The sequence below is a fragment of the Rhea americana genome, unplaced genomic scaffold (genome assembly GCF_003343005.1).
Source record: "Rhea americana isolate MKP2758 unplaced genomic scaffold, rheAme1 scaffold_22, whole genome shotgun sequence".
Lineage (NCBI taxonomy): Eukaryota > Metazoa > Chordata > Aves > Rheiformes > Rheidae > Rhea > Rhea americana.
In genome coordinates, this window is record NW_028186329.1 from 4,502,030 (window position 1) to 4,517,644 (window position 15,615).

The 15,615-nt window shown below is 36.2% G+C and overlaps 1 protein-coding gene across 1 annotated transcript in view; it reads right to left on the bottom strand.

Annotated features, from left to right (window-relative positions):
- Positions 1-8,702: 8,702 nt before the first annotated feature.
- The window catches only part of DTWD2 (DTW motif tRNA-uridine aminocarboxypropyltransferase 2), a 76,732-nt gene continuing 69,819 nt past the window's right edge, over positions 8,703-15,615 (bottom strand). The window contains exon 6 of the mRNA XM_085305404.1: positions 8,703-12,228. Within this exon, the coding sequence (XP_085161530.1) occupies positions 12,058-12,228 (171 nt within the window). The 3' untranslated portion in view covers positions 8,703-12,057. The remainder of the gene's footprint in view (positions 12,229-15,615) is intronic.

Below are 15,615 nucleotides of genomic sequence, written 5' to 3' on the forward strand. Positions count from 1 at the left end.
AGTAAAAGTCCACGGAAAAGGGAATCAATTTAGTGACTGACATTATTCTGTTACATTCTTCAGTTGTCACAGATGTAACTATCACAGTGGCAGATAAAGAATAACAGAAAATAAGTAGACGTAAAGTGACCTGTTGATCACATCTAGTATACGATACAGCTCCATTAAACTCCTGCTTAGCACTGACACTTCCTGGGAATCTTTAATGAACTTTACTGTTTCCCTTGATTTCTTACATAGTTTTATGGGATTTCCCAACAGGCTGTGCTCTGAAAACACTTTATCAGCGTTGTCATGTACAGTCAACTTCTGCATATCTATTCCCATTCCAAAGCACAATTGTTTATACAAAAACAACAACAAAAGCTAAGTAAACATCAAAGTCTATGTCCCTCTTACACACAGCCACTAATTAAAACAAATCACTAGCATAAGTAAAAGGGACTTTTAGCAGGATTAGTGTTCAAAACTACAGAATTCTCTTGGGGTCTTAGAGAAATCAGAACACAAAGTTTCATTTTAATCAAAGATAGTATTTTCTCACTAGACAAAATGTTAACAAACACTGCAGTAAAATCTGAAAAGGTTAAAAAAAGTCAGCTTTGTTCATTATTAAACATTAACTGCATTTAAGCTCCTTCCCAAGAAGGGCATAACATGAGTTGTGTAGTTACTTTCAGTGCAAGAAAATTTTATGCCAAATAAATTATATTCAAGAGACTGTATGAACATATCTTGCCTTTGACCATTAAGGTCTTGGCTTCTTGTCCAAGGTAGCATGAGAAAAGCTACAGGGGAAAACGAGACAAGCAGAACAAGCCTTCTCGCAGATCTGTGCCTTGAAGCACCTTGTCCCCGTTGTGTGCATCAGCAGGTTCACGTGTTTCCAGCCATTCCTCCTGCATCGGACCCGCGCTGCATGCAGAGCGGGCAGAGCCTAGAGGGGACCAATCGTGAAACCAGGAGGGCTGAAACATGTTCGGCGACCTCGCTGCATAGCCACAGAAGCTCCACTTTGACAAACACCTCTGCCCGCGCGTCTCCACTAGCGGAGTACTGCRCGCACTCACTGCGCCCGCACCACAGGGCCCCAGCCCCTGTCAGAGCACACCAATTGCAYCCATGCTGGAAAAAGGGAAAGCCCRCTCCTGTACTCGCTCCTGGCCTGTGGTTCAGCTTCCTCAAAGAGAAGCAGACATACACCAAAGCAGAGGCCTTGTACATACCAACGCACAAATGACTAAGGGACAGAATGTGAGACAAGAAGAGAGCACCAATATGACCTTATAAACACACCCCTATACATCCCCTATAATTTGAGCAACAGAGGCAAATCTTAAGCTGGTTATCAGTCATTGATAGCATAATAAAGTCTCAATAGAAAGTTGCAGTCTGATAACATATCAGTTAATACACATGAAAGCCAAAGAGGTCCCTTAAGATAAAATTAGTAAGATTTTCCTAAGGAGTAAAATTAAAACATAAAAGCATAGAGAAAACAGATGCCACAACTGTACATAATTGTATATTGTAGTTTAAGAGACAGTCTTATAAACCGTTTAATGTTGCAGTCACATACTGATATACGAGGCCTTTGGATCAAAAAAAATGGAAAGTGTTGCTAGTGATCTTCGAAAGCAATGTTAATGGAAAGTGGTTAGCAGAGTAAGGCAAATGAAAGAACTAATTTATATGCAGTTAAACTCCAGAGACTAAGAAATAATTCTCGAGTCCATCCAATCAAAAAAAAAGACACAAAAGAGAAAGGTTCTGATAATTTATTAGTTGAGAAATCTAGGTAATCTKTTTTTTTTTTTTTAACAACTTGTCAGACAAAAGTTAAATGAAAGCTATTTAAACACAGCCTTTCATAGAAGTGGGTCAGCCTAGGTCCTAATTTGGGAAAGAACATGTCAAGAGAAAAACCAAGGATGGTAGAATATAAATCTTAGTCTCAAGGAGATATTGAAAAAATCAAGGAAAGCACAAAGGAGGGTGAAAGGCTGAAGAAACCCAAACAGTTATGAACAGGCATCCGCAATATCTCAAGCTTTTGTAAAGTGTAAACTATGTTTGCAGTTTATGAGAGTTTAGCTGTGAATAAGTTGCAGCTGGAAGGAGAAATCTCTAGCATGAGTACCAACCTGGTTTCTCTGTTTCATAGAGAGACAAGTCTCTTAAGAGAACACAAAAAGGCATCAATATAATTTATGTTCTATATGCCAAGGCTGGTGTGTGTGGGGGTGTTTTGGGTTTTTCCCTCCCCGAGTACTTTTGCAGCGATGAGCTCAAAGGCTAGTATGGCCTGCACAGCTCTACAGAATATCTGAAGCTAACTGGACAGCTCACCAACTTGAAAAACATGATCACAAAATGCTAATGCTATAATTTTTTAAGTTAAACACTTGACCTTGCAGCTTGTATGACAGATGCACATGACCAGCTACCACATCACTCAATAAGAAATACTTGTTAGTTTGCAGCAACATTACCTGACATCATCTTGTTTACATCATTATCTAAAAAACCATACCTCTATGTTTTTTATGTCTCATTATAGACAAGATTTCTTTTACAGACTAAAATGTATGTTATTCAACATCTCCCAGGTTTTGCTTGCTGAAATTGATTCTGACCTGTTATCTTGAACTAGTATTCTTAAAAATTCCACAAAAAAAATCAGAAACAACCAGAAGTCTGAACCTTAGATACTTCTGCTAAAACAGCAATTACACTTCTGCGGAATCACACCTACTTGTCTGTAACCATGCCATATTGTTCCCTGCAGCCTTTAGAACTGAAGATCTGCGTATCACAGAGAGCACTATAAATACTGCGCCTTTTCTTTATTAGCACAGACTTTTGATCCAAGGAGCACTGAAATATAAACATGTCATAGCAGTTCTCTGTGTCAATGTGCTCTAAGCACCATTAAATTAAAGTTAATGACATTAGAGAGCATCATTAAAATATTTTTTGTCAAACAGAGTTGGTTTAATTAAAACTTATTATATCCTGTGTAAAAGACAAAAACAGTATGCAAGAGCTGTATACAATAGCTCTAATCATTTGTTAACAGGTAAAAAACTGCCAAGCAGAATAGTAGAATAACTGCTATTTTTCATTTTAAAAATAGCAAGTTATTAAGGCTCAAAGATATGTAGACATAGTATATAGTACTATTTCAAACAGTTATCTTAGATGAAAATTAAAACCTTTAAGTTTTAACAAAAATATTTCAGGAAAAATGTTACTAAATATATAATTTCAACCTTACTAATTAGATGTGTGACAAGTGAGGAGTGTGCTTCTCTAATTTGGACTATCGTCACATCCTTGGGTTTGTGCTGCATTTAATTTACATTGCACTGTGACTGTCACAAAGCTATTTAGAGCCACTGTACAGAATATTCAAGGTCTTGTCCTAAGCTATCCAGATATTGTATTGGGCTTTTGATGCCATTGCATATTGAGACGTATTTTCAGCTCTAGGATGTTCAAATAAGTTTTACATGCTGCAGTGAAGTCTTTAGGCCACTGTACAAAGCCATGCTGAGAGTAGGAAAGAAGTAAAAGGAACAGACCAGTTCCATCTAAAAGGGGCATTCAATAGCCACAGTCACTCTAGAGGACAAATTCTGGCCTTAAAAAGCACTGCTGAAATAGATAAACAACAATTTATCCATTAACTTTTCCGTAAGTCCTTCCAAGCATAGAGCAAGTATGTTAGCGGTTTTTGAAACCAGAATCAAGATGTAGAAATTAAGTAACCTTTGTAAAATCGTCACAAATTCTCAGATAAAACATTATCCTACTACTGCATCAGCCACAGGCTGCATGCAGAACTGGGGCCTGTTTGTACAACAAATATTTAACTTGTTTAATAAATACAGAAATTAAAACACAACTTTTGGTATTTACTGTGCATTTCTTGCATTAGCTATCATAGTTCAATTTTTAAGATATTTTATTCCTATTAAATCTTCCTTCTGTTCTTGTATTCAAGTACTTACACCAACAAGTTTAACTCATTAGGAAGCACAGCAATGTCAAAGAGGTTATTTGCTTCTTCCCTATAGTTGTTCCAGATCTATCTGTAAAATGTTGACACCACATTCTCTTTTATAAGCCAGTAAAACTTGCCTAGGAATCGGAGCCTGATACTACTTCAGACAACATAGACGAGCCATTTCGTTCTGTTTTAAAGCAGACTATTTGTGACAGCTTCAGAAGCTGTATACACAAGCACTGCTTGGGATTCCAATCTGACCGCACCTCTGGCTATCCTATAGGACCAAACTTMTTAATACTTAAACATGAGCATTAAGACTACCATGCATTTTACATAGAATTCTTTGGTTCTAACACGATTTCTTCCAACATGAGTCACCAGCCAGTGAGGCACTTGCCTGTCTTACCTGAATTATTCATCAGCTGTTCCTCTGTAGAAATCATCAAATTAACTGGAAGAGCCACTCTGCAGAAAACTCCTGTCATGTTTTATTTTTTCCCCTGAATTAAGCTCTAATGTAATCAAAAGCACTAGATATCTTCCCCTGAAAAAGAAATTACATCTGAAGCATTTATTCATCAATGCCTATTACCTGCCACACATCTGAAATAGTACCTTGGATTGAAAGGAGGGAAGTTTCTTGTGCAGATCACAAAGTTCTTAAAAATTAGTGAAAAATGCAAACAGGTAGAACTGAATAACATTTTGATATAAATAGACAAGTAATATTACCTCTAGAATACCTACTTCTATGAAATAGTATTTTTTTTTCCAGAGTAACCAGTATGATAGTAACTTTAGATGAACTTGCAAGTGGTGGGGGGATTCAGGTGTTACAGCTGGAAAAACAATTCAGACTATTATCTTAGGAGGATGATGTTTCATTGTAAAAACCTGAGACATATACAAAGAGTTATTATGTTAGAAATAGGTTACTGTCTTCTACAGTTGCTTCAGCAATTTTGGAGGCAGAATGTATTCGGCATATTACAGGCATAACAYTGAAGCTGGTTATAAAACTTGCAGTGAATTCAATCCATATAAACAAAATCTCATCCAAAGCTTCACAAAAGCAAAGTTCATATGTCTGCAAAGGGCAGTACAGGACCATGGCTTAAGACTTCAAAAGAATATATCGAAGTCAAAGGTGAAGACTTTGAGCTAGTTTTCTGAAAGTGTAACATTCACCTCACAGCTTTTGTAATGTGAAAATGCTAGTAACTCGGAGTAGATTCAATTTACAGGGTCTAAACTCTCAGGCTCTGTAGCTAAGTTGTACCTCTATTCAGATCCAACCCAACTTCTTCAATTTCTCTCTTATCCCCAAATTTGTTTCTAGTTACCATAAACAAAATAAACTCCAAAACCCCAGCTCCCACACAAGCAATTGCTTATGAAATTGAAAGTCCTAGATATTGTCACAGAAAACAAAGATGGCTGAGTCCATATGCAAAACCCTAGAGTGATATCTTGTTTTTTTTTTCTCCTATTGTTGTCATATATTACTATAAACTAKATATCATTTTTTCATATATACCCTGTGAAGGCAAAAACAATAATGCAGATGAGTTATTGGTTAACAACGCTGCCAGGTAAGTGAACGACTTGTCCTGTTTTACTTTTATATACATTATTTCCTCTTGCTGTAAASCCCTTAAACTTGAAAGGGGACTTATCCTACAGCTGAAGCTGCATCTATCCTCAGATTCATTTTGACATTAATAGCGTACAGTGTTACAAGAAGTTTGAGTTTCAGAGTGTTCATGCCCCTTTCCTGCCCCCTTTGAAGTGTCACATGCCTCCAGAGATGTGGAGAAGGAACCGTTCCTGTTTTCCTTCAATAGAAGGGCTATAACTCTCCTTGCACCTTGTGAAGGGCACATAAATGAGGATCTCCCTTTACACGTTCCTAGACAAGGTACAAAGTCTGTACCTTAAAAGTTAATTTTCATATTTTGTCCTTTACCATTTGACAAAGGCCAACATTTTCATTCCTCCCATTTCTAATAAACCTCTGTTGAACAGGAAGTGCAACAGAAACGTACACTCAAGCTGTCCTCTTTCTTCGTATCAAATACATACAGTGCCCCAACAACGCCTGAACAGGTCTTAAAACATCATTTGTGATCCCACCGTGACCTTGGRGTTTAAAAGAAAAACATGATTGGTGTCTGAATGGAGAAGTAGGGGTGAGTTCATTTCTCAGGAAGATACAGAAGTTCAGTCTGCCCTACAGAAYGTGAAACTTTCATTGATCACAGGGAGACAAGCAAAGTCACAGAGAAAAGAACTGCTGCCTATTTTGGAAGGAAGCAGATGGGTAAAGCAAAACAGAACAAGAACCGAGCAACTATTTTAAGATCAATCAAAATGCGTATTTTCTCTACTAGCAAATATCTGTTCAAAAACAAAATTATTTTGAGTAAAGGTCACAGAAAGTATTCAACGTTTCATYTAAAACCTGACTCTTCACCTCCCATTAACAAATACCATTATTAATGCAATACAGAATGAAACAATGACTGACAATACTCCAGTTCTGTGTAATTTCATTATATTCAAATAAGATGATGAATAAAAACCCTGCTCCATACACATTTTTACTCAAACAGAAAACCCACACAGCCTTTCTAGGGAAAATTACATAAATTATTTTCATTTGAATTCAGTTTTCCTCACAATATCAATTCCACATTTGGTATACACTAGCACATCTAGTACAGACTTAAGCCATCTCATCTAATCCCAGCACTGAGAAGAACAGGACAACTGGATTTTATGCAAAATCAATAAATCCTTAGAGGTGATTTTCCAGTGTAATAAACTATTATAACTTAATATACTATAGTGTCACTTTTTCTTATTACCTACTACTAACAATTATAGAAAAGGTAATTATAGAAAAGGTTCAAATACAGACCTTGGTTCAGCAAATGCTTAATCACAATCAGTATATGGCCCATTCTTCAACACACTCATGCAAAAGAAAAAAAAGTTTACATTATGCCTTTCGTCTAACCATCTGCTGTATATTCAAATGTTCATAGAACTCCTGCAGAGAAAGGAAGACATGAAACTAGAATCAATAACCATCCTTTAATACAGAGGGGAATTAATTCTAAAAAGCTATTTAAAATCTCAAATCTAGCGTTAATAATAATTCATGTACTGTAAACATATGAAATGTTATATGCATATGTATGCATATATACTGAAATATATATATTATTAATTTGCCAAATTCTGTAGGTTGCTCTGCTACTCTAGCTCATTAAGGAGTAMATTTGTCTTAGTAGGCTTTAAATATTTATATACGCTAGGATGTATGTCTTTATTAAAGCTTAATCCCAACATTCAAGACCAACTAACTTTGCTTGGTTGAAGAATCCTTCACTTGTCAGAGAAAGTCCCAGTTTCAGGTCAGCCGTAACATGTAAAATTTGTTACCTATCCTTACACTAGGGCTCAGCAGAGCATATGGTCTACTACAACTATTAAGGTTTTTAGTTATAATTTACAGAGGCAGAGAGAACAGTTTAAAGCTACTTCCAGCTGAGCATCTGCTACCTATTACTTCCATGACACAAGACATGCAGGCGCACAGAATGCAGGCAAGCACAGTACACTCAGACCAAGCGCTGTATAAACATATCAACATAAGCAACAACTGTGCTATAAGCATCACTGCCCCAGACGCACAGCAATTTTTCTGTTGCTTAGTGGTAAATGCATCTTCTCACACAGAAAATTGAGAAGCATCTTTCAGGAAACAAGGGGTCCAGATAATACTTTAGTATGTTTTAAACAGGTAGAACAAAGCAGCTGCTCTGGTGTATAGCATGCTGTTAGCACAGCCCTGGCATTAACACCAAGCCATAGAGATGTGTATCAAGCTTTCTACCAGCCATATCACAGCAGCAGAAGCAACTTCAYCTGAATCCTTAAATCAACTTTCCTCTTTACCCCATTCTCTTCTCCGCTCCYCCACTCCCCACCCTCTCAAAAGGCAAGCTCTCAGAAGACGAAATACTAGGGTTTTGGAGAGATTGTGACAAGGGACACAAGGAAGCGACCGGTAGCTAAGGAAGTATGACAGTCCCTTGAGTGCAGGTTTTGGAGCAGGGAGCACACAAGGAAAAGCTACACAAGGACAGAACCAGCTTTGCTGGAACTTGAAGGCAAGAGTTTTGGGGAAGAAAGGGTAAGGGTGAGAAACTCGAGGCACAGATCATTTCTCCTAGCAGGAAAGCGCATTGGAAACGCGGCGCTCGGGCAATGCCAGAGTAGTGGAACACAAACAGGTTTGTGGGGTAGAAAACACAAGACAAACTAGYGCAGAAAGCAAGAAGGAAGTTCTAAAGTTGAAATGTATGAGTGCTACAGTCAGAGAAATTTGTTCTTCATGCAGATTTCAATGGATAACAGAACCTTTTTCTTTAGAAAGGCACAAGAGAAGCCACATCTCTTCTTTACCTGAGTGGTGCAAAAAAAGGTGCAGCACTGGATCTGGCTTACAGCCTTGTGATACCAGCATAAGTGAACTAACTCAATTCAGTGCAGAAGCAGTGGCATACGATTATAGTAAATTGAATCTTTTATGGTTTCAAAACAACAAAAAAAACCCCCATAATTTATGTGCATTCATGTATGTAGGTACAATAAACGAGCCTCAAAAGAAAACCATGAGCCATTACACCTTTAAAAATTCACGTTTTAATTAAGTTTGTAAAAACAGAAAAACTCAAAAAACACAACATGAACAATTTTTAATCTAAGTTCAGAAGAAAATCCTCAGTCTAAAAATAATTTCTGTCCTTTCTAAAGTCAGTTAAACATTTATTTATTTATTTATTTAAACTTTACAGAAAATTAACAAAAGGAAATTGCTTGGTAGTATTTCAACACCATCTTCTGGMTGGAATTTCAATTGGGTTATGAAGTAATGAGAGTAGAATTCTGAAGATAGAAAAATTGCTTGTCCTGGGCCAGCGTTAACATTTAATTTGAAGCTTTCTAAGTAAAAGCTTTTTTGTGTTCTTAATCTGAAGGATTTCTTCCTTTATCATTTTCTTAAGCTTCCTCTTACAGATCAYGAAAATACGCAGATTTTAGAATTCCCACCTTTGCAAAATTGTTACATGTGCTCAGAAACACATYCATGTCACTGATTCCTCAAAGCATGACACAGTAGTACTGGAAAGGCAGATTTCAATATTTGGAGGTACAAAGTGGATAGGAACAAAGGACTAAATATTTTAAGCAAATATATTATTATTTTCAATCAGTATCTTGTCAGACTGCTGCTTTTGACTCATTAATCTTTAAGTGAAAAGTGAAACAGATAGACCACGAAAGCAYAAAATAAAACTGCTAATTAAATTCATTCTCATAAAAATGCTTGCAAAGAGTGCTACTTCTTCAAACACAACTTCTCACTCAGAGTTTAGAATTTGGAGTACCCACTTCTTTGAAATAATTTAGAGGTAAATTCTGAATCCTCTAACCTGAAAACACTTTCTAAACTTATAAATATGTTTTTATACTGCATATAGGTTTTTAAAGCCACACAATTGCATCAAAAAGTTTTTTAAAAAAATGTTTTTAATAGCATCAAAAAATCCCTTAACTGAGATTGAATTTCATATGACTACTGTGCTGCACCTAAATGGTCATTCTATTATTGCTAGACGGGACAGCAAAAATCCCCCAAAATACAATGCCTAGAGATTAACAGTGAATTATTTTTCATTCCTTCAGCAACTACTGCATAGTGATTGATCTTCTGGTACTGTACAACATAACGGATTAGCAATTAAAGGCTTCCAYGTGTCCAGCACTTCAATACAACAAATCCTGTTAGCCACAGGAAAAAATAATGAACAGCCTCAGTCAAGACTATTCACATTAGTAAAGCCTGCTTTTATGAGTACTGTGAAATTTGTCCTTTGCTGAATGACATGAAGCCTCTGAACTCACAGAGTGTGCACACAAAAGTACTTAATGCAGGATTATAACTCAATTAAGGCAACTATTTTTTTGATCCTGTAATTCTAAGGCATTTTGCAGATGTCTGATGCCCAGGCAGTAAAATAAATTTCTTTTTGTTCTTCATAATACAAGTTCACATTTTATAAAAAGACATTATTTCACCTTCTGTTCAGGAAATAACCTTCACAGTACAGATCTAAGGATGCCCCACTGTTCTAGATGGGCCTAAAACAAGGCAAATCAAATTAACAGATACAACATTAAGTGTGAAGTTCTTCCAAAAAGGTAAACRTAGCATTAACAATAAAGCCCTATACCCTAGTTTCCTTTGCCAGGAATGCTTGGACATGTCTATACCATGTCTTGGAGCAGAGAGGAAACAGATCTGCAGCCCAGCATCTGCCATGCCAGCCCTGGAGCAGGAGGCAGCACCACACACAACACCGTGCACACACAAGCTGCAGGAGGAGACTGCAACTTCAGCTTGTCGATTCCTGCACTGTGCTCCACTACAGAAATAACTGTGCCCTTTCTCTGTTCCAGTGAAGAGGGCATCTATACTACAATTAATCACATTAGACTGTTTGCCTCGGATTTGTCAAAACTAATTCAGGTTTACTGATATTAGTGAAAGATACAGGATTTATCTAGACCAGAAGAGGAGAACAAGGTTATATAAACTTTGTTAACATAGTCAGACAAATCAAATTGTTAATCTATGCCTAAACGAAAGGTCACTGTCAGCTCAGGGTTAACTAAAACTTATTAGCTGATCTCTGACCTAATTCTGACCTCTCCTTTTAACTGCAGAAATACATTCACATTAATATATTAGTGAGCTTTGTTTACACCCCTACTTCTATAGTTTCTTTCTTTGCTGGTCATAAATCAAAATCTCTGTGGTCTAAGATGAATTAGAACCTGATTAGCTCTATGTTGTTACCTAGAGTGGAACTGATAATAAAGGCAAATATTAAGCATTTAATCTGKTTCATGAAGGAGGCATTTATGAACATGAAGGAAAGAATGTCAAAGCCTTTATTTCACCTTTCCTTTAGATCATAAAACGTTACTTCACAGAACKCACAAAAATACCCAATCCTTTCGCTTGCTAGTGCTTGCCATTAAGTAGTAGTATAGTCATATTTCGGACAGAAGAGGAAAAACTAGGTAAAGAACACATGTAAAATCTAATGGACCTACAAACATGTTAGCAACTTGTATCCACAAATAACTGTTTTCCACCGAGTGATACTTCTGAATGGGCTGTTCACATTGGGCTTGTTTAATCCTTTTAATACCATAACTGTTTTAAGATAGGTATAGGTGCATATATATATATATATATATCATCAGTATTTTGCCTTTCCTATGCAGATAAAAACAGTTTTTGCTCAAGTAGAAAGTGAAGAACTTCAGCTATAATTACAACAATCATATCTCTGCATTCCATTTCTCCTCCCGTTAATCTAAATCGGAAGGGTTCAGCTTCTGGTAAAAATATGTATATGAACTCACCCTAACAAAGTCAGAGACACAAACTCAATCTGACAGCATTGTAAGATGCATATAAATTTACGAAAAGAAATTCTGATTATTTAASAAAGTCTCAAAAGTTTTGAAAAATTATACAAATACTGCCTTATGTTCAGGTGAACTAAATAATATAAGGAATTACAGTTTCAAAATCTACTGTAATTAGATATTAAAATTTTCCAATAGAAATTCAATGTACTTCTAAATGCTGAAGCCTTACCATTGTGTTATGTTCAAATTCCATGTCTTTCAGTACTGATAAAAGCTTTTCCAAAATATATTTATCCAGTCATACTGAGGATCACACTTTTCACCCAAGAGATAACATAATTCTAAATTTTTCACAGAAATTTTTCTTCTATAGAAAAATAAGAACAACGATCTTTTAACATTTGAACAAAGCACCTGGCCTTTTGCAAAATGAAAAGGCTCATCCAGTAAAATCTGCTGTCTGGATTAAATCCAGACTCATTTATTTCCCAGCTTCAAATAAATCCCACGATATTATCAGCACAGTTTTCCTAGATTTTAACATTATTTACCAAAAGTTCCATTCTTCTGAGTTTGCGTTTATTCTTTGGCATGGGCTTGTCATACAGACCATTTTTGAGAAGATGTTCCTTGCTGTGATGGATCTGGGCACCATGCTGAAGCTGGAAAGAACATAAAGCTTGAAGTGGACGGAGTATCGTCTGCAGAAAAATGGGGGAGACAAAAACCCCAACTTCTTAGTAAGCAATAACAGACGAATCACTTATTCYAGCTTTTATACTTTAGGACTAATATTAAAAATGCTGATTAAATTTAGTTTGTCCAAAACCAGTGAGGCCACAGAGGGCAGAAATGAATAAAAAACATGCTAAAAAAGGCAGCCAGTAGAGACACATCCAACTGCTGTCATTCTCTACTCGTTTTTCAGTCCCCCTTGCTCGCGTCTTACAGCCTCAGTTGCACTAACRTAAGGTCTGATTTTACTTCACCTTAGCAATGGACTATGATCAATTACCATGACTCAGTCAACAAGCAGCAATAAAACAAAGAACTATGTTCTTTGTGATTGCATTAAAATACCTTGAGGCAGGGTTTTAGAAAGAGAAGGGTCTTATGTTCAAAGCAGCTGGGCTGCTATCCTGGAGWCTGGATTTCATCCCTGTCTGCCCCCAGTGATATCACATAAGACTAATTAAACAAACTTATCTCCAGTAGTTCCTAACTGAAGGTTCTTCATTTTCTGGTTGCAGGGCTTACTATTCGGCCTCATGTGCAGATGTATAGTGCAATCACACGTGAAACTAAGTCAGCAGGAGCTGACTTTAATCAAAAAACCATGACTCCACACACCGAAAAAGCTTAGTGACCTATACTTGGTGCCAATTTAATTGGTCATTCTTAACTTTGATTTTTCTGGACCCCAATGCACTATCCTTTATGCTGGGAATAATAACCTCTCTGAATTAAGTTAGGGTTGCTAAGAGTTCACTGATGTTTATGAAACTGTGGTACTGTAACATTTGCAGAAGCACTTCCGAGAACCTGACAATTTTGYCTTTGAGAAGCAGGTCAGATCAAACACTAAGAGGTAGGGACAAAACAGAGCACAAGAAAGAGTTGCATACATTAAGAAGGTATTCATCCTGGGCATGAATGAGATAGCAGCCCTAACGAAGGGTAAGTATGCCAACATTGTCCTAGCACACTAACGGAAATAAAACTAAATATGCAAATCCCACTTTAATTTCAATATTTCTCATTCGTCTTGTATTCAACTTCTAAAATAACTACATTCTTTTAGCATAAAAACATATGATATCAGCATTGTTACAGAAGTATACAAGTTTCTGGGAAAGTTTCTTCATCTACATTTCAAATCTCTGAGCCGCATTTTCAGGGGCTCAATTTTGTTCCAAATACAAGTGATTTAGTGTTGAGGTGACACTAGTGTCACTGGGCAGAATGTCACTTATGGCATTCTCACATCATCCTTGAAAAACCAAAGTGAAGTAGCATTGCTGGAGAAAAAAGGGAAAGGCATGGTATACTCTACATTAAGGCAATTGCACAAGCAATTTTTTGCTCTGGGAATCATTTTAGTGGAGAGATATCAGGCATCAAAACGTTCCTTATTTGAYGGAGACCATGAACACCTGCAGCGGATACTAGAACATAATGAATATACGAATGAGCTTTCAATYTGTTTCAGTAGACCTGTCTGGACTACTACTCTTAGATCAGTTTTAMAAGGCTTAGCACTGACATTCTTAAATTTGGAATAAACTTAAACACTGCTACATTCTGAATTCCTCCAATGGCACTAAACAGCTGTAAATTGATTGGTAAGAATGAAGACATAAGCCAATGGGTTGCACTCCCTGTACAGGGTGCTGGCAACCAGTGAGACACGCTTACAAAAGYGGTTTATCTTCAACCTAGTTGCAGGGTGTATTCAGATAGCCTCTGTTGTGCAGCTTTTGCAAAGAAAAGCTTACTACCTTTCCTGTAGTAATACGTAATTGCCCATGTTGAGTTGGATCAGCTTTTGTTTTCTGAGAGTTAAAAATCATCTTGCTGTGCTTTGATTTTTAGAAGATCATTTCAAAATATTTATTTATTAAAAAATATAAGAATTACTTGATTCTAGTATTATGAAACGAACAAAAGCTATTAAGGAGATGAATCACAGTAGACCACCATGTTAACTTCTTTTAGATTCTAACAGTAGCTATTCTCAATGACATTTGTCAGTCCAGTAATTTTAAATCTAGATCTCAGCTATACAAGTTACCTGTAAACTTAAAAGGTAGTTAAGTATCTGAAAGTCCTAATTAAGAACAATAGAAATATTGCCAATGCTAATTTCCAAATTTTAAGTTTCCTTAAATATTGGAAATACTTTTTCTTTCAAACAAATTCTATCTAGAGCTATGTTAATTACAAGCCCTTGGGAAATTTTGATGCTAACTAAAGTAATTTAGCTCGCCAGTATTAGACAATGTAGCCACTTGTTTACAAGATAACTTGTAAAAGAAAACTTAGATGTTTCTATTTTGTACTCAAATGAAATAAACCTTTTAAAGGAAGAAGGATATATATATATGTATATACATACATATTTGTGTGCATATATATTGTGTGTATACATACATATACACACACACACAATGATGTAGAGTTTGCTGGATGAAAAGACTAACTTGCTTTAGTTTTAATCTGCTGTTAGGAAGAAGTACAAAATAGTCAGAAGGCATAAAGCTTTCAAGATTTAGCACAAAAAATTAATTCCAAATAGACTGCCACATCATTCAATACCAGTTAATCACTAACTAACTAACTAATCATGACACTTTTTTGGCTTCGTGAAAATTATATAACAGAATGATTATGGGCTATAATTTCCGCTAATTTTACCAGTATTTTCTGTTGATACAAAATACTAATCATACTTCCAGAGTGAATACAATTTTGSTAATTAAGAGTACAATATGTAAACTCTACACATTACAACAACTAAGCATACAGTTCATTGAACTAGCACATAATACAGTAGCTTTTGATAAGTTACAGTTAAATAAGCAAAATATTAAAAACATCAACAACAAGTTACATTGGTGCAATTCAGTATATTACAAATGTCAGGTACATAGTTTATGATAAATTGTTTCAAAATATTGCAGTAAAGCAAGTAAAGCATCAAGTGATCTTAGGAACACCATCACAGGAAGAGATGCCGTAAGCCACATGCATAATTAGTCCTGCTACATACATAACAGTGCTGCTTCTATTTTGGGAAGGTTAGGCGCAAAGAAAAAAGAGGAATTGAAGTAACGAGTTGGGAACATAGCCGTTTTAAATAACTAATTCATTGTTCCATATACAAAATGTGCTGCCAGAGGAGAAATTGGTCCATTAGATAAACATTCAGTGTTGCATTCAACCTTGATGGTCATGCCAACATCAAATACGTTCTGTTACAGGAGATTTCTGATACTAGCTGGTACTTTAAACATAACCCAAACAAGATTTTTTTCCTTGAATCTTCGCTAGGTTTATCTTCAGACAACTCCTCGTAACANAAAAAAAAA